Here is a 19,254-nt window from a genome sequence, read left to right as displayed (position 1 = left end):
AAACATGAATTCGATTTAAATTATGTGCAGAAAGCAAAATAAGGATTGGGGGAAAAGATGGGATTGAGAGAGACAAATAGAAGGGACAGAAAACGTTCAAAAAATTTTTTTTTAAATGTTCTGCACTAATTAACTTTTGACTTGTGAAATTAAATTTTCAGGGCCAGAGAACGTTTTTGACAATAATTAATACTTAACACACCATTAAAAATCAATTTACTCCTAAAATGCACCAGCCCTAATTTTTTCTGGTGTGTTTAGTGGGTAACTACCCAGCTTCACACAGGTTTATGTATTTTGATGCCAAGTTTATGGAGAGGTTCTGTTATAGTGCAGCCTGTGGAGGAACAGGGTAACTCTGACCACAGCTTCCATTTTCCACATTTAACTGGGCATATGTGTACTCCGGAAGTTGCTCTCTGACTTACTGCATAATAAGTGAGCATTGTTAGCCTCACTGTTATTATAAATAATGCAAAATCCAGGCTGCTATTGTAAAATATGTCATTGTTTGTTTTGCTGAAGCCCTTATTTTGGAAGCTAAAAGTTTTAGTTCCTGATAAAAATGGTGGAGCAAGTTTCAGAAAACATTTTATGGGGGATTTATGGGGGAAAGCCACCTGGTGGCCAGTTTGTGTAATCACAGACTATCATTTTAAATGTAAAATCCTATTTAAACTGTGACAGGCAGGTGTCACCAGATATAGCAAAATTGTGGGCACAATTAACATTGGAAGTGTGACAGGACATATGGTTTTACTAACACAGAATTCTGGTTAATAGATGATTTTTGACAAGAATTGCAAGCCAAGTGAAGGTAACCCACCTGATTAAATCGAAATGAATCATCACTTTCCGCAGACGTTAAATCTGTCTGAATATTATATTTAGGTTAAGCTCCTTTGTGAATGTAAAAATTGGGAGTCGGATGTAAGTCTTTATATTTTCACATATGAACTTTGAGTTATTCTTAGATTGCTGGCTAGTTCGGGGGGAACACTTGTCTCCTTGGTCGCTTTTGTAAGTTTTCGACTAATGTGATGAGGAAAATAATCTTACAGTTACAGAAATGATTTCAAAATTCACTTGTGTTTTATTTGGGGAAAACACAAATGAAGGAAATCACTTTTTATATGTGTTTGGTAACTGCTGGCAATAAAACTATTTTAACAGTTGATAATCAATGAAATAATTAGAGTTTTTTTTTGCCTCAAAATTTATCCCTGCAAGAAGTCTGCATTCCTGCAGCTCTGGCCTCTTGTGCATCACCCACTCCTGTCACTCCACTATTGGTGACCATGTCGTCTGTGGTCTAGGCCCTACTCTCTGTAATTCCCTCCCTAAACCATCTCACTCTCCTCATTTAAAAGTTCCCGAAATCCTGTCTTTGACCAAACTTTTAGTCACCCCACAAAAATATCTCATGCTTGACTTGATATCCAATTTTTCTTTGATTGCATTTCTATGAAGCGCTTTGTGACATTTTTCAATATTAAAAAGTATTGCACTATGTTATGTGCTTAGATTTGAGATTACTGCCAACTGAGCCAAGGTGATACCTGTCAGTGAATTGCCAGGAAAAGTCGATTGGGGACAATAGCAGTAAAGCTGCTGCTGACAAGTGTTCCCCTTTGATAGCTTTTGTGACTTGACAACACCTGTATAAGTAAACTCATCTACAAAGGGTTTAAGTCCAGTTCTAACTGTCCCTGAATTTCCAGCCACCCTGAACTGTTCCAATTCACTCTTGTCTGAAACTGACTATGGTACAAATGGACACTTGGTTGCATAACTCTATTTTCTTCCTGAACCAGACGGATCTAAATATATGATCAATATGTTGCCCTTACTTGGAACATTTCATGTAGTGTTAACAACAGGAATGACAGCTCTGGCACTGTGCCTCTGATATGTGCTTTTGAAAGCTGCATTGTTTACAGTTCAGACAAAAAGATTGTGAAGGCACCTTTGTAACATGGCAACCCTCTTGGCCATGACAGATATAGCTGCAAATCATAGGTAACAGGGTATAGCAGGTTGATCATCCTCCGCCATTTCCAGCGTCCAGCGTGATGCCACCACCAAATGCATCGTTCCCTCCCCTCCCCTCCCCTGTCAGTATCCCGAAGGGATTGTTCCCTCTGTGACACCCTGGTCCACTCCTCCATTACCCCCGACACCTCGTCCCCTTCCCAGAGCACCTTCCCATGCAATCGCAGGAGGTGTAATACCTTCCCTTTTACCTCTACTCTCCTTAATATCCAAGGTCCCAAACACTGCTTTCAGGTGAAGCAGCAATTTACTTGTACTTCTTTCAATATAGTATACTGTATTCGCTGCTCACAATGCGGTCTCCTGTACATTGGGAAGACCAAACGCAGATTGGGTGACAGCTTTGCGGAACACCTTCGCCCAGTCCGAAAGCATGATCCCGAGCTTCCTGTCACTTGCCATTACAACACACCCCCCTGCTCTCATGTCCACATCTCTGTACTGGGCTTGCTACAGTGTTCCAGTGAACATCAACGCAAGCTCGAGGAACAGCATCTCATTTACCGATTAGGCACGCTACAGTCTACCAGACTGAACATTGAGTTCAGTAATTTCAGAGCATGACTGGCCCCACTTTTTTAATGTTAGTTTTATTATTTATTTGCTTTTTTTTCTTTTAGTTTGTTTCATCATTCATTTCTTTACCATGTGCCTGCCCACTCTTTTTTTCACGTTTGTACTTTTGGCCAGGGCTGTTCATTATTCTGTCATTTAACACCCTCTCTGCACTAACGCTTTGTCTTTCACCTCACCATTAACACACCTTTGCTCCATGACCTTCTGGTCAGTTATTCTCTGTGACTCTCTGTCCTATCAGCACCTTCCCTTTTGTTATCTCTTGCCCCACCCCTGCTTTATTTTCTTAAAACCTATTACATTTCTAACCTTTGTCAGTTCTGATGAAAGGTCACGGACCTGAAACGTTAACTCTGCTTCTTTCTCCACAGATGCTGCCAGACCTGCTGAGTATTTCCAGCATTTTTTTTGATTTTGATTTTATTTTATATTTTCAACTTGTTGCCTGAGATTAAAGATGAACTGCTGTTATGGTAGCTACTTGATTTTCATTTCTTTGTTCCAGCAATACGGTAGGAAAGTGTAGTAAACAATGCTAAGATGCAAAAATGCTTTCCTTCCGAGCAAAAGAAATTATTCTTGGAAGTTAAATGCCACTAACTTGCAACATTTTTCAAAATAAAAAAAAGTTTCAACAAAACTTCAGTAGATTTAAGAATCTAATTTTTGAATTTGAATTTTTGAAATTGGATCTCATTAACATAACTCCTCCTTCACATGGAGGCTGACACAGCCTCTCTCTGTTCCATTTGTTTGGGTATTACAAATTGTTTGCACAGACCTAAAATCCTGATCTATGCTTGCCCTTGGCGAAGCTCCACACTATCAGTGGAGCTTTGTAGTTTTGGGGATAAACTTAGAGCTACACTTAGTGTCAGGCACTAGTTAGATTAGTCATAAAGCAAGGAGTACCTAGAGTATAAGAGTCACATGCTTGCTGTTACCACGTGTTCCTGTGTTACTATCCTGATCAGTGTGTCTGATATCAATAAGAGAAAGATATGTTTGATACCCAACATTGCTAACTTCTAATTTCTAAGGTACAACTTTTACATTTGTTAAAGATGTCTCCCTTGCTTCACCATGAGTGGTTACTGCTTTCTGATGTGCAAGAATGTTACTTTACTCCTTTTAAATCGGTCGACTTTCTCTATTACCTGAAGTGATCCTTATTGTGTGCTTGATAGCTGATTGGCCTTTTTCGTCTCATATTTCATTACAAAACAAAGTGAAAGGGATACAAAATGATCAGTATTAAGGTCACGGAAGGAGTAGATGTGGAGAGATTCTTTCAGTGGAAAAGAAACATGGTTTAGACTAAGTGAAGTATGAGCGAAATGCACAAACTTACAGTATGCTTAAAAATAGGATGAAACTGCCATGTAGCACAGTGAATGTGGATTTGATTTAAGGCAGTCAGAAGAGAAGTGGATAAAGGATTACAGATGGGTTCCGAGGCAGGAGATAGATGAAAATGTTCTGACGGGGTCCTATGTATATCAAGACAATCAGAGGATTCAAATGTTCTGAATGGATTATCTGCATTCTTGCTTCTAATGAGAGTTACCCTGTAACTTAAAAAAAAATGTAGGATTAAACCTTATCAGTTAAAGCTAAATATACTAGCAGTTCACCTTGTCTGTCATTGTTTTCAAATCTACAGATTATATCATGCAAAAGATGGATCTAAAGGGAACAGAAGAACCAGGGAAGCAATGTCCAGTTCCAACCCCTCGGACCTCCATTTCATCGCCAGCAGCCTCACCTTCTCATAAGGCCAAAGGTAAGGGAATTTAGCCAGTCTGGATTATGCAGATGGTTTATTTAGAAAAGTTTCAAGTACTGTATTATTGATCAGTTAGTGTAAAATTTGCTGCATTCTAATGCATGGAAATCGAGTGCGCAGTAAGTAACAGTGAAGTTACATTCCACACACTTAAAACACTTTCATCAATACTTTAATCTCCATGTTGGCTAACAGTGTGCTTCTTGCTGAGATTTTTCCCAGTTATCTGTTTGGCAATGTCTCAGTCAATAAATATATTAAAAATATGGGATGTAATTTTAACCCCCAAGAACAGGTGAGTTTGGGTGCAGATGAGAAGTTAAAAATTTCAAACCCGCCCGCAACTTACCCACTTCTGACTTTAACAAAGGTGGGTCAGGGAGTGGGTGACCAGTCCGCTGTCAGGAGGTGGATCGGTTGGTAAATTTTTTTAAGAAAGCTGTGAGTCTCAATTTTTTTTTACCTGTTTTCAGCTGGATTACCCAGGCCTCGGGGAAACCTGGCAGGTAAAAGGAGGCTAGAATGGCTGGATCCATCAGGTCACAGCTTTTACAGCACTGCTTGTGCGCCAGGTGGAGTAGGAGTATTTCTTCCAGGCTCAACAAATTTACTTACTTCCCTCCCCATGATTGGCTGACACCTCACACGGTGATCTACGGCCTGTTGATTCATCTTGCAATCTCTGACTCCTCTCCGATCTCTTCCCGCGTCTATACTCTCTTTCCTCCCCCCACTCCCCGACCCCCACCAACCACAATCTCTCCCAAACACAATCTCTCATGATCATGATCTCGCCCTGATCATGATTTCTAGTCTACACCTCCCCAAGACATGAGGCTCCGTTCCCATGATCGCTCCCTTTCTCCTCTCTGCTCCCCTGCAGTGGCAGACAGCCTGATAATCAGGTAGGCTGGTGGCTGGGAAACCTGGTGAAAAACTTTAAAAGGAATGGCTGTTTCCCGGCTCGCACCCTGTAAATATTGGGGCATGGACTTTATAAAAAAATATAGTGTGATCTCTCGCGCAGCCTCTCTGATAAGCATGGATCTGAAGCCAGCCAATTGTGACTTTGAAAGAATTGTCCCAGTTCCAAAATAGCTCATAGCAAAGTCCATACATGGACATAAAAATAAGTTTTTCCCTTAGCCAACAAGAGGCTAGGTAGGCAACCTCCTCGCTGACCTCTGACAGTACTATGCTGTAACTGGAGATGGGTAAAACTGGCTTGAGCTGATTCCTTTAATTTTCTCACCTTCACTTCTTGTCCAAATTGCTTTGCATCATTCCCGGTTGAAAAGCAGAGCTTCGTGTATAAAGAATTGTGGGCACGAACCCCATTCTAGGATTTGGTCGTCATTGCAATTAAAATTTTTAATGTACATACTTCATGAACATTGAGGATTTCTTACAGTTTTGAAACAAATTCTCAACCAAATCAGTGGAATAGTCAAGTGGCTGCTGGGAGTGGGAATGGCTGTTGCCTGATTATGGGACAGGAAGTGGCAGTATCTTGGAATATGGGTAAGGTTGGCTTCATTTGCTGCAGGCCTGAGTTGGCCTGTTGGTTTCAGCTGCTGAAGGCCCTTTTTTTGCAGTGGAGACCTGTAGCTGGTGCTGTATGTGGTCACTAGAATCATGGAATCATACAATCCTTCAGCACAAAAGGAGGCCATTCAGCCCATTGGGTTACACTGACTCTTTCGAAGAGCAATCCAGTTAGTCCCACTCTCCACTCTTTCCCTAGATCCCTGAAATGTTTTCTCCTTCAAGTATTTATCTAATTCCCTTTTGAAACCTACTATGAGTGGAAAAGTTTTTCCTCATGACACCTCTGGTTCTTTTGCCAGTCCCCTTAAATCTGTTCCCCCTGGTTATCAGCCATTCAACCATTGGAAACAGTTTTCCTCAATTTACTCTATCTAAACCCTTCATGATTTTCAACATCTATCACATCTCCTCTTAGCCTTCTGTGCTCTAAGGAGATCAACCCCAGCTTCTAATAGCTTTTTGATTGTTAACGACATCGAGGGCCGAAGGGCCTGTACTGCGCTGTAATGTTCTATATTCTATGTTCTATGACTGCATCTGAGGTAGTTTAACACCAATTTGAAATGGATTCCACAGTTGCCAACTAAAGGCGTGTGAGTCAGTTTTTTAACTCATATTGTTGTCAAACTCAGTTCAGTTAATTACTGGTGTTTACATTCATATACAAATCATCTGTGCTATTCTGTACATTCAGCTGTTCTTATCCAGAAACCTTGGAGGCTCAGAGTGATTAAGTGGTAATATAAGGACAGCAGTTCAGTTCATTATTGCAAATAGAAAAATCTCTGACACGTACAACAATAGATTTGCATTCTGTGGTTGTAAGCTTTTATTATGCATGAATAAACGGGCCTCGATGTCTGCAATATTTCAACTTTCAAGCAATATTCAGTATTCTATTTTCATATCCTGGACATTTTTCCCTGTAAATGTTGCCTCAGTATCCACACAATTTGGAATCTTGATATGGTCCAATTACTATAGTTTTGTTTTTGAGTAATGTCTCGGGTGCATTGGTTTTAAACACAGTGATAAAACAGCCCCAAATCATATATTCCGAATTTAAAAATTGCATTATCTGTGCTTACAAATCAATCTGAGGTCCAAAACAGATCTCAAAAGGGTTGAGAATGTTGATGCACATATGAATATCATGAGCGTGTCTATATGCACACCTGGAACATTTGGCCGACATGGGCAGGAGATGGATCTATTGAGTGTATTTGGTGGCTTTTGATGCATGGCAAAAGGGACATGATCATAGAACTAGAGGAAGCAGGAGAGAGTCCTGTTTTATTTACTAAGTTGTGAAGTTTGCATACATATGTTTTAAATTCTTTCTTTTGGCATCATGTTTTATCATTTGGCATGAATTATTTGTACAGAAATATAAACATCTGTAATTATATATTTGAAATCTAATTATTTAGGACAATTAACTCTAATGTTTTACTGTAGACTTAATTTGAGGTCACGTGCTTCTAAAGTACATGGAAAATGCAGCAGGATCGCATTCTTGCAACAGGATGGAATTGAGGCAAAAGAATTTCCGTGGGGGTTCTCCCGCTCTCACGCTGTACCTTCTGCCAAAGATGCAGTGGGAGAGATTGGAAGAACTAGAGTGGAAATTCCACCCTATGATCTATAGGCATATGGAATCTCAATGGTTCTGTACCTCGAATGCACCAAGTCAGAGTGGATGAAATTTTTTTTAATTCTTTCGCGGGATGTGAGCGTCACTGGCAAGGCCAGCGTTTATTGCCCGTCGCTAATTGCCCTTGAGAAGGTGGTGGTGAGCCGCCTTCTTGAACTGCTGCAGTCCATTTGGTGCGGGTATGCCCACAGTGCTGTTAGGAAGGGAGTTCCAGGTTTTTGACCCAGCAACTGCAAAGGAATGGCAATATAGTTCCAAGTCAGGATGATGTGTGACTTGGAGGGGAACTTGAAGATGGTGGTGTTCCCACACGCCCACTGCCCTCCTCCTGCTAGGTAGTGAAGATCGCGTGTTTGGAAGGAGGCTTGGCAAGTTGCTGCTGTTCATCTTGTAGATGGTAGACACTGCTGCCATTGTGCACCAGTGGTGGAGGGAGTGAATGTTTAAAGGACATAGTAACATTGTGTTCTTACGATAATTGCACTACAGGTGTTTGTTAACTTTTTGCTTTTATATCTTGCTTATGCTTTATATCTTCTATTTAATATTGTCTTATCTGCAACATACTTTTCTCCAATGGTGCAGGTGTTGCAGATGGCTTTATTTATTAACAGATCCTCTTAGATTGTCTGATAAAAAATATTTTAAGGTCCAGATTTTAAAAACAGCCTGTCTTTATGTAAATGAGGATTTGCCATCTTTTTGTTTTTGTTTGAAGATATTGTTGATGTGTTTTGCAGCAACTTTAACAACAAAACATGCATCTATCTAATGCATATTGTTTAAATACTGAGATAAAATAAGTGAACATTTAGAACATGCATGGATCCTTCAATGACAGCCTGTATGGATCTGTTAAAGGGAAGTCAGATTTGACAGATTTAATGGAGTTTTGTTAAAGAAATGAGTGACTGCATTGATATAAAGGAATGGATTAGATCTAGTGTATATGGATTTTTAGAATGTTTTTAATAAGGCGCCTCACAAAAGGCTTTTTAGAAAACTTTACCCAAAAGGTATAAAAATATAGAAATGTAGCAACATGGATAGAATGTTGGTTAATGAGGGGGGAAAGGAATTGGGGTAACGTGACGTTGCTCAGATTGCAGAAGATTTGAAAATGGTGTGCCCACTGAGGTTTAATTTTGGTCTCTCTTGATATATTTTACCTGGATTTGAATTTAGGGAGCAAAATCTTGAAATTTGCTGATGAGACAAGGTGGTTTACTCAGCAGGAAGGAGGACTGTAAGTCCAAGAATACATAGGTAGGTTAGCAACATGGGCAGATAAGTGGCAGGTGCAATCTATTGTGATTAAGTGTAAAGTGATAGACTATAGGAGAAAAGAAAAAACAAGACTTGCATTTATATAGTGCTTTTCACAACCGCCAGACTTCTCAAAGCACTTTACAGCCATGAAGTACTTTTGAAGTGTAGTCGCTGTTGTAATGTAGGATAAATCAAAAAAGGAATGGAAGTATATACATAGAATTACAACACATAGAATTTACAGCACAGAACAAGTCTGTGCCAGTCTTTATGCTCCATATGGGGCTCCTCTCACCCTAGCCCTCTCTGCATATCCTTATTCATTTGAAACATACTGGGACCAGTGTCTGGCGAGTCATATAACAAGTGTTGTAGATGGGACTTTAAACTAATTAGTGGGGGGAGGGTTCAATTGAAGGGAAGTTTAAAAAATCAAAAAGAAATGAGAGAGCAGAGTGCAGGGTAGTGAAGAGGCAAATGGTAATCAAAGTGTGACAGGAAGGGGCAGAAAATATAAGCAGAGGAGTGCAGCAGAAATTAGAACCACAATGAGTAATAATGGCAAAAAGCTTAAGGCTCTTTATCTGAATGCACGCAGCATTTATAACAAGATAGATGAGTTGACGCCACAAATAGAAATAAATGAGTATGACTTGATAGCTATTACAGAGACGTGGTTGCAGGGTGACCAAGACTGGGAACTCAATTTTCAAGGGTATTCGACATTCCGGAAAAATAGGCAAAAAGGGAAAGGAAGTGAGGTGGCTTTGTTAAGGAAGTTATCAGTGCGGTGGTAAGTAGTGATATAGGTGCAATAGATCGTGATATGGAATCAGTTTGAGTGGAAATAAGAATTAGCAAGGGGAAGAAGTTACGGCTGGGAGTCACCTGTAGGCCCCCGAAGAGTTGCCTCTCTGTAGGACAAAGTATAAATCGGGAAATAATAGAGGCGTGTAAGAAGGGCGCTACAATTGTCATGGGTGATTTTAATCTGCATATTAACTGGACAAATCAGATTGGCAGAGGCAACATGGAAGACAAAATTGTAGAGTGCATCAGGGATTGTTACTTCGAGCAATACATTGCAGAACTACCCGGGAACAGGCTATTTTAGTTCTAGTAATGTGTAATGAGGTAGGATTAATAAGAGATATCGTAGTTAAGGATCCTCTAGGGGGTAGCAATCACAACATTGTAGAATTTCAAATTCAGTTTGAGGGCAAGCAACCCGGGTCTCAAACCAGTGTTCTCAACTGAAACAAGAACAATTACGGAGGTATGAAGAAAGAGTTGTCTAAAGCAGGCTGGGAAAATAGACTAAGGGGAAGGTCAGTGGATGAGCAGTGGCAGACATTTAAGCAGATATTTCATAGCACTCAGCAAAAATTTATCCCGGTCAAAAAGAAGGACTCGATGAGAAGGATGAACCACCCGTCATTAACAAAGGCAGTCAAGGAGAGTATCTAATCAAAAACTAAGACATACAAAGTGGCAAAAACTAGTGGTAGGCCAGAGGATTGGGAATTTTTTAGAAACCAGCAGCGGATGACTAAAAAGCTAATAAAGAGGGAGAAAATTGATTATGAAAGTAAATTGGCAAGAAATATAAAAACAAACAGCAAGAGCTTCTAGGGGTATGTGAAAAGAGAGTAGCTAAAGTGAACGTGGGACCCTTGGAGGAAGAGACTGGAGAATTGATAGCAGTGAACAGGGAAATGGCAGATGATTTAAACCAATATTTTGCATCAGTCTTCACGGTGGAGGACACTATAAACATCCCACAGATATCAGAAAGGCAAGGAGCTAATGGGAGGAAAGATCTTGTAACAGTCTCTATCACAAGGGACAAAGTATTTGACAAACTAATGGGACTAAAGGCAGACAAGTCGCCAGGACCTGATGGCCTACATCCGAGGGTTTTAAAGGAACTGGCTGCAGAGATAGTTGAGACATTGGTTGAAATATTCCAGAACTCATTGGATTCCGGGAGGGTCCCAGTGGATCGGGAAACCGCTAATGTGACGCCCCTGTTCAAGAAGGGAGGGAGACAAAAAGCAGGAAACTATAGGCTAGTCAGCCTAACATCAGTCGTTGGAAAAATGCTGGAGTCCATTATTAAGGAAGAAATCGCAGGACATTTAGAAAAGTTTAACACAGTCAAACAGAGTCAACGTGGTTTTGTGAAAGGGAAATCATGTTTGACAAATTTGCTAGAGTTCTTTGAGGATATAACAAGCAGAGTTGATAAAGGGGAACCGGTAGATGTAGTGTATTTGGATTTCCAGAAGGCATTCGATAAGGTGCCACATAAAGGATTATTGCACAAGATAGGAGCTCACGGTATTGGGGGTAATGTATTAGCATGGATTGAGGATTGGTTAACTCACAGAAGAAAGAGAGTCGGGATTAATGGGTCTTTTTCAGGTTGGAAAGACGTAACTAATGGAGTGCCACAAGGATCAGCCCTAGGGCCTCAATTATTTACATTATCTATATTAATGACTTGGAGGAGGGGGCAGAGTGTAATATATCCAAATTTGCTGACTATCCAAAAATAGGTGGGAGGGCATGTTGTGATGAGGACATAAGGAATCTGCAATGGGATATAGATAGGTTGAGTGAGTTGGCAAAAACTTGGCAGATGGAGTTTAATGTAGGAAAGTGTGAGGTCATGCACTTTGGTAGGAAGAATCAAAAGGCAGACTATTATTTAAATGGAGAGAGACTCCCAAAAAAAATGCAGCACAGAGGGATCTGGGTGTTCTGGTGCATGAAAGACAAAAAGTTAGCATGCAGGTGCAGCAAGTAATTAAGAAGGCAAATGGAATTTTGGCCTTTTTTGCTAGGGGGTTGGAGTTTAAAAATAGGGAAGTCTTGTTACAACTGTACAGGGTGTTGGTGAGGCTGCACCTGGAGTGCTTTGTACAATTTTGGTCCCCATATTTAAGAAAGGATATGCTGGCATTGGAGGCAGTTCAAAAGAGATTCACTAGGCTGATTCCTGGGATGAAGGGGTTGACTTATCCTTTATTCATTAGAGTTTAGAAGAATGAGGGATGATCTCATTGAAACGTACAAGATTCTGAGGGGGCTTGACAGGGTAGATGTTGAGAAGATGTTTCCACTAGTGGGGGAATCTCGAACTAGAGGACATCGTTACAGAATAAGGGGACGCTCATTTAAAACTGAGATGCAGAGGAATTTCTTCTCTCAGAGGGTAGTGAGTGTCTGGAATTCTCTATCCCAGAGAGTTGTGGAGGTCAGATCACTGAAGTATCTAAAGAGGAGGTAGATAGCTTTTTGAAATATCGGGGAGTTGAGGGCTGGGGCAGATCAGCCATGATCTTATTGAATGGCCTACTCCTGCTCCTATTTCTTATGTTCTTATGTTCTTTTTCCCTGGTGTACTTATCTAGTTTCTCAAAGGCATCTATGCTATTTACCTCAGCCACTCCATGTGGTTGCAGGTTTCACATTCTAACTACTCTCTTGGTAAAGAAGTTTATCCTGAATCTTTACTGGATTTTTTAGTGACTATCTTATATTTATGGCCCAAATTTTGGATTCCTTCACAAGTGGTAAAACCTTCTCTATGTCTACACTATCAAAATCCTTCATAATATTAAAGACCTCTACTAGGCTACCTCTCCGTCTCTTTTGTTGAGAAAAGAGCCCTGGCCTGTTCACTCTTTCCTGAAAGTTGTTCCCTCTCGGTCTGGTATCATCCTTGTAAATCATTTTTGAATCTTCTCCACTGCTTCTATATGCTTTTTGTAAATATGTAGACCAGAGCTGTGCACAGAACTCTTAAATGTGGTCTAACCAAGGTTTTATACAAGTTTAACATACCCTCTCTGTTTTTGAATTCTCTTCCTCTGGAAATAAACACAGTAATCTGTTTGCTTTTTGTATGGCTTTGTACCCTGCATGACTACTTTTAATGATTTGTAAATCTGTACTAAGAGATCCCTTTGCATCTCTACCCCACTTAGACTCTTATTTTCCTAGGAGTAGATGGCTTCCTTATTCCCTATACCAAAATGCACCATCTTACACTTATCTATAGTGGAAATAATTCACCATTTACATGCCCATTCTGCAAGTTTGTTAATGTTGTCTTGTATTTTGTTGCAGTCTTCCTCAGTATTCACTATACCCCAAATCTGGTGTCATGTGCAATGGATGAACAGAGATCTAGGGATTCAAATATAAAATTCCCCTGGAAGTGCAACTGCAGATAGATTGAGCCTTAAGAAAGGCCAGCAGCCTTTTATAAATAGAGGCTAAGAGTGAAGAAGTAATTCGTATAAAGTGTTGGTTAGCCACAGTTGGAGTACTATATGCTCTTTTTAGTGCTCCATTATGGGAAGGACATTAAAACCATAGAGGGTATACAGTGCACATTCAACAGGATACCAGGGATGGGAAACTATAAATATGAGAACAAACTTGAGATACTGGGACTGTTTTCACTGAAGCAAAGGTGGCCAAGGAGATTTAATAGACATTTTTAAAAAATGATAGAGTAAATAGGGAAAGACTATTTACTTTATTTGAGGAGTTAGTGATGAGTGGCATCAGCTTAAAATTCTTACTGATGAGGACACATGACACAAATGAGGACACATGCAGAAAAAAATTCTTGAAACAGATATTGTTGGAGCTTGGAATGCTTTAACAGAGGGATTGGTGAAGGCAGGAACATTGCACCTTTAAAGCAAAAATGTGATAAACATGTTAAACAGAGAAAATTTGTCTTACTGATTCCAGCAGAAAGTTGGCCTCCTTTGGGACTGTAAACTTCTATGCTTCTATGTGGGTAATATATCTGTAGTAAATACAGATCTGGAAAAATATTAGCATATATAGAGTGCCTACTAAATACAGATCCTGTGAGCACTGGCATGTAAGTAATGTTAACCTACCGAAATGCAGACACTGCAAATACCAACATTTTCTTGGGCACTTAGCACTTTTTTGGCTGGCTGCCAAAGGGCCGTTATAATGAGTTGACTGCACTTTCATGTTAAAGGAGCTTGAAAACCGCTCTCTATAGGAGAGGCAGGAAACCACAAGTCATTTTTGACATAATGAAATCGTGTGCAGGTGACGCTCTGATACGTTTTAGCAAACAAAGTAAATTCTGCCAAGCAGTTTTTCACAAAGACACTGCTCCTTTAAAATGCTCCTCCCTCCTTGTAATGTTAGCAGACTGCTCACTCAATTGATAGTTCTATTCTGAGCTGTGGAAGAATACTGAAATGGAAGATACATTCCAGATTTCATAAATAATTTCAGCTTGTAACATGCACATATTTCTAATTTCAAATGGCATCCAAATTGCTTTGACTGAATAAGCTGGGTGTCTGAATCGTACTGAGAGTCTGAAAAATTGATCCTGTTTGGTAATGGATAACATTTTTAATTAGGAAGGGGAGAGGAGAGTGGAAACTTTCAATTTTGAATGAAACTTGATTAGATTTTTAAGTACTTACTTACCCCACAGATCAAATGTTATTGGAAGAAAACCTTAATAAAAGTCCAAATAATGTGCCAATCAAACTACTCCGTGATGGCATTCATGAAATCAAGGGATGATTTCTCAACTTGATTTTCAAGTTTCATTCTTTCAAATTTAAATTGATTACTTTGATGCAAGGGCAATTTTAAAAGTATAATGTCAGTGTCAAAATCTTTAACTGGGAGTGCAGATTGTTTGTGCAAAAGAGGTCAGCAAGGACAGGGCTGATGGGTGAGCAGGACTAAGTGCTGAATACGAGATGGACTTCAGAGTTTTGGATGAATTGAAGTTTACAGAAAGTGGAAGACAGAAGGCCAGCCAGGAGAGCAATGGAATAATCAAATCTCGACATGACAAAGGCATGAATGAAGGTATTAGCAGCAGATGGGCTGAGGCAGGCATGAAGGCGGGAGACTTTACAAAATAGACATAACTCATAATGGAGAGGATATGAAACAGGCATATTAGGCCTTTTGCATATGTAAGTAGGGGCCTAATGCCTTTTTGAGGCCCCCTTTATAAAATTGGTTTGTGATTGACGACAGTATGTGTCATGTATCCTGGGATCAATATGCACCGGCACTTGGCAGCCTCACCAGTGGTCCTCAAAAGGATTGCTGGAGGCTGTCTCCGAAAAGGTAATTGAACTTTTTCAAAATAACTATGTGGAGCCGAGAGGAGGAGGAGTGCTCCTCTTGGCTCCATATAAAAACTATGGGTCACTGCTGAGCACTGCCCCACCCACCTCAACAAATGCCGCCATGCTCCCCAGAATCTACTTAGGAGCCGACTGATGTTAGTGCCACCCAGGACTGGTGAGCTGCATCTGGGGCTGTGACTGGGGCCTGCAGTTAGTAATAAACAAGAAAGGCCGGTGAACCAATTTACTGTGGTCCTGCCACCAACCTCATTACATACAGGCAGCACATGTAGGAGCTGGATCATGCCCCGAATTGGCACAATCCAGTTTCTAGGCTTATGTGTCTGTTGGAATCCACCACATAGCAGTGTGTTTGCAAATGGAAAATAAATGATCAATATACAACTCCCAAGTATTACGTAACATGAGAATTGTGGGCTGGAGTAGAAAGAGAAGATGGAATTATCATCTATTTAAATACAGAAGAGAAGAGAAATTTACCACGAGAACTTATAGTTTCCACAGGGAATGATATAAACAAAGAAGATGGGACCCTGTTGACTATTAAGTCAGGACTGGTATTTTACAGCTGTGCGTAGCTTTTAATTTGGGAAAAACATTTTCAAATTTAGTTCTTCAGGGGTATGAGAAGTCTTATCATAAAATTGATTATCCCAGTGCTCAAATTATTCACCGAGTAACCATCTCTAATGATAGAGGATCAATTTTTCACTAAATGATTTTCAGAAATGCTGCTTTCTTAGCATCAGTTGTTAATGTTCTAGTCTGGATAACTTCCTTCAGTGCTTTATTTATAAATTATGAATAGCTCTCTCTAAATAGTTTTTATAGGGGATGCTGTGGAGACATTTTAAGTTACTGGAAAATAACTCAGACTGAATAAAATCCAACATAATGTTCAAGGAACATATTGCTGTAATATCATAACCTCAAGACAGCAGACAGAGGGAGTACAACTGCTGTGATGCTGTTGTGCCAAGGACATCTAAGAATTATATCATGATGGTCTTTACTGCCCCCTATCGTGGGGGCCATCAGATGCAGAACATATTTGATAATTAACAATTCTAAGTTTTCTGATGATGTCTTTGTTACATTTCATGACTCTGAGATTAGTAAATGTCATGCAACTGCACTCAGAATAATCTTGTTTCCCTGCAATATTGCTTTTGTTTTTAGTTCACTTCTGTGGCACAGCATAATTGCGTAGCACAAAAAGCTACACCACCCCCCCCCCCACCCCCACAAAAAAAAGTTTAACCTCAGTTCCTTACATGTTTAAGTACCCAGAATGCAAAGAGACAGTGAGGCCTTTATGTACTCACCCCGTCCCTCAGCTGGTTTCACCCGAAATACCAGTCTTAGGTGACAAGTTGTTCCTTTTAGTAAAGTCTTTAGTAATCAAAATGCTAGAAATTGTGATGCCATTGATTCTTCCTGTGAATTTTTTGTTGCTAATTTCATTGTAAAAATGCTGACAGACCTTAGTCAATAAAAATGCAGCATTGCAGCATTTTTATCCAGCTTAAATATATCCGCTAACTCAGCAATATCACTCTTTATATTTTATTCCTTTATCTATCCTGCAGTGTCTAATAATCTGAAGTCTCCAGGTTTGTTTCCATGTCATCAAATTTAGACCTGTTTGTCAAACATTTTGAAAACAATCCCAGTCAGCATTTTCTTTTTGCTGAAGGTGTTTTATTTGAACAGTCCTTTGGGAATTCTAACACTTATTCTCATGTTCTACGCTGCATGATTCATGAGTAGCTCTAATTGCAACTATCAGTTGACTTATCAACTTTTGATGGTGAAATTAGTTCTTTATGTTGTCTGATGCAACATAAATGAGATGCGTGGAGTCCAGTGGATTGAAGATCTCAAACAAGTTTATTGCAGCTAAACTATTATGCAGGACAGAGCAAATTACTTACAGAACCTTCCTCTAGGTGTTGCAGTCTGTTCTGGCTCGGTGTAATGCTGGTGGTTCTCTAGAGAGCCGAAGTGAAGGCGCAGCATAGTTGTGCTGTTGCTGGACTCCCAGTCTGCATCATTTGATGCTGCCCAGAGTTTGCGCGGGGGTTCCTGTCCTTGGAGATATCCCCTTGACAATGCTCCACATTGCCAGCCTTTGCTTCTCAGTGGTTACAAGGTTAGTCTATTCTTTTGAGTTGCTGGAGCGTGAGGAAACACTGCCTGTTGACAGAGAACTTTCACCATCTGAGTTTGGATCTTTATTCTCTGGGTGTGGCGTCTCTTGAGAAGGGGCTGATACTTTCCAAACCAGAACCACTGCGATCCCGATAGAACTGTGACTCAATGCGGGTACCCTTGGTCTCTTCTGCTGTAATTGGTACCTTGGTGACCTTGTGGATAGTTATGATGTTGAGGTCCTTACACACTGGTGGTCCTGCCAGATAGAATATTTGCGGTTTCCACGCTGACTTGCCTTAGCTGCATTGCATTGTTAGTGTCTAACTGCAAGGGATGGGAGACCCATGATATGCAGATAACCTTGCATTTGTTGGTTGTATCATTGATTTCCAATGACTCTGGTACATATCCTTTAGGATTCGGACTGGTAGGATATTTTTCACTAGCCCCGATGCCAATCTTAACCCTGAGTGTATATTTGCCAGCTTTCTTTGGGCACGTGATGTTAATGGTGACAAAAGCTTCCAGTCGTTTAACGTCATTAACATGATGTGTGAGGTTCACAATGTGAAAGATCACATGGGGTTAGGGGCAATTTATTAGCTTGGATAGAGGATTGGCTAACCAACAGAAAACAGAGACTCGGGATAAATGGGTCTTTTTCTGGTTGGCAAGATGTAACTAGTGGGGTGCCACAAGGTTCGGTCCGCTGGCCCCAACTATTTACAATCTATATTAATGACTTGGATGCAGGGATAGAAGGTATTGTAGCCAAATTTGCAGAAGACACTACAATACGTGGGATAGTAAGTTGCAATAAAGAAATAAGAAATTTACAAATGGATCTGGATAGGTTAGGTGAATGGGCCAAAATTTGGCAGATGGAGTTTAACGTGGATAAGTGTGAGGTTATATCCACTTTGGTCAGAAGAATAGAAAGGCAAATTATTATCAAATGGAGAGAAACTTCAGAGTACTTCAGTGCAGAGGGATCTGGGTGTCCTCGTGCATGAATCGCAGAAAACTATTATGCAGGTGCAGCAGGTAATAAGGAAGGCAAATGGAATTTTGGCATTTATTGCTAAAGGAATAGAGTGTAAAAGTAGGGAAGTGTTGCTGCAACTGTACAAGGCATTAGTGAGACCACACCTGGAGTATTGCATACAGTTTTGGTCCCCTTACTTGAGAAAGGATGTAGTTGAATTGGAGGCAATTCAGAGGAAGTTCACTAGACTGATTCCAGAGATGAGGGGTTTGTCTTATAAAGAGAGATTGAGCAGTTTAGGCCTTTACTCTCTAGAGTTTAGAAGAATGAGAGGAGATCGAGTTGAGGTATATAAGATGATTAAGGAATTGATAAAGTAAACGTAGAGAGGATGTTTCCTCTGGTGGGGCAATCTAGAACCAGAGGTCATAGTTTTAGGATAAGGGGTAGCAGATTTAAAACAGAGATGAGGATAAATTATTTCTCTCAAAAGGTCGTGAGTCTGTGGAATTCACTACCCCAGAGTGCGGTGGATGCCGGGACATTGAGTAAATTTAAGGAGGAGATAGACAGATATTTAATTAGTAATGGGTTGAAGGGTTATGGTGAACCGGCGGAAAGTAGAGTTGAGGCCGAGATGAGATCAGCCATGATCGTATTGAATGGCGGAGCAGGCCCGAGCGGCTGAATTGCCTACTCCTCCTAGTTCTTATGTTTGTCTCTGGCTGAGAATTGCTTCTCTCTGAATCTTGTCTCAGGTCTGTTACACTGTGGTTTTCATGTATCGGCTTGCATTTATGCAGGTCTCTGGAGTTTTCCTTGATGCTGTTTCCCTGTTGCTGCACCCATTTTCTGTTTCCTTGTGTCCTACTGTGACTTCTGGCTGCATCTTTGGAGCCACATTTCTTGCATAGGCAGGCCCAGTGTCCTTTTGCACCACATGCCTTTTACAGGTCTTGAAATGCAGGACAACTTTGCGGTGAATGTTACCAACCACCCTTACTCACACAGCTTGCTTGCTCTTTTTGACCTGGTTATTGTGCCGATA

General features: G+C 40.4%; 1 protein-coding gene across 17 annotated transcripts in view; it reads left to right on the top strand.

The window, feature by feature from the left end:
- The window catches only part of anks1b (ankyrin repeat and sterile alpha motif domain containing 1B), an 831,451-nt gene that overhangs the window by 433,259 nt on the left and 378,938 nt on the right, over nt 1–19,254 (top strand). For all 17 annotated transcript variants that reach the window (XM_068059073.1, XM_068059064.1, XM_068059059.1 and 14 more), the window contains one exon: nt 4,292–4,411. In XM_068059073.1, the coding sequence (XP_067915174.1) occupies nt 4,292–4,411 (120 nt within the window). The remainder of the gene's footprint in view (nt 1–4,291; nt 4,412–19,254) is intronic.

This window comes from Heterodontus francisci, chromosome 27, assembly GCF_036365525.1.
Source record: "Heterodontus francisci isolate sHetFra1 chromosome 27, sHetFra1.hap1, whole genome shotgun sequence".
Lineage (NCBI taxonomy): Eukaryota > Metazoa > Chordata > Chondrichthyes > Heterodontiformes > Heterodontidae > Heterodontus > Heterodontus francisci.
This window is presented reverse-complemented; position numbering and strand designations above follow the sequence as displayed.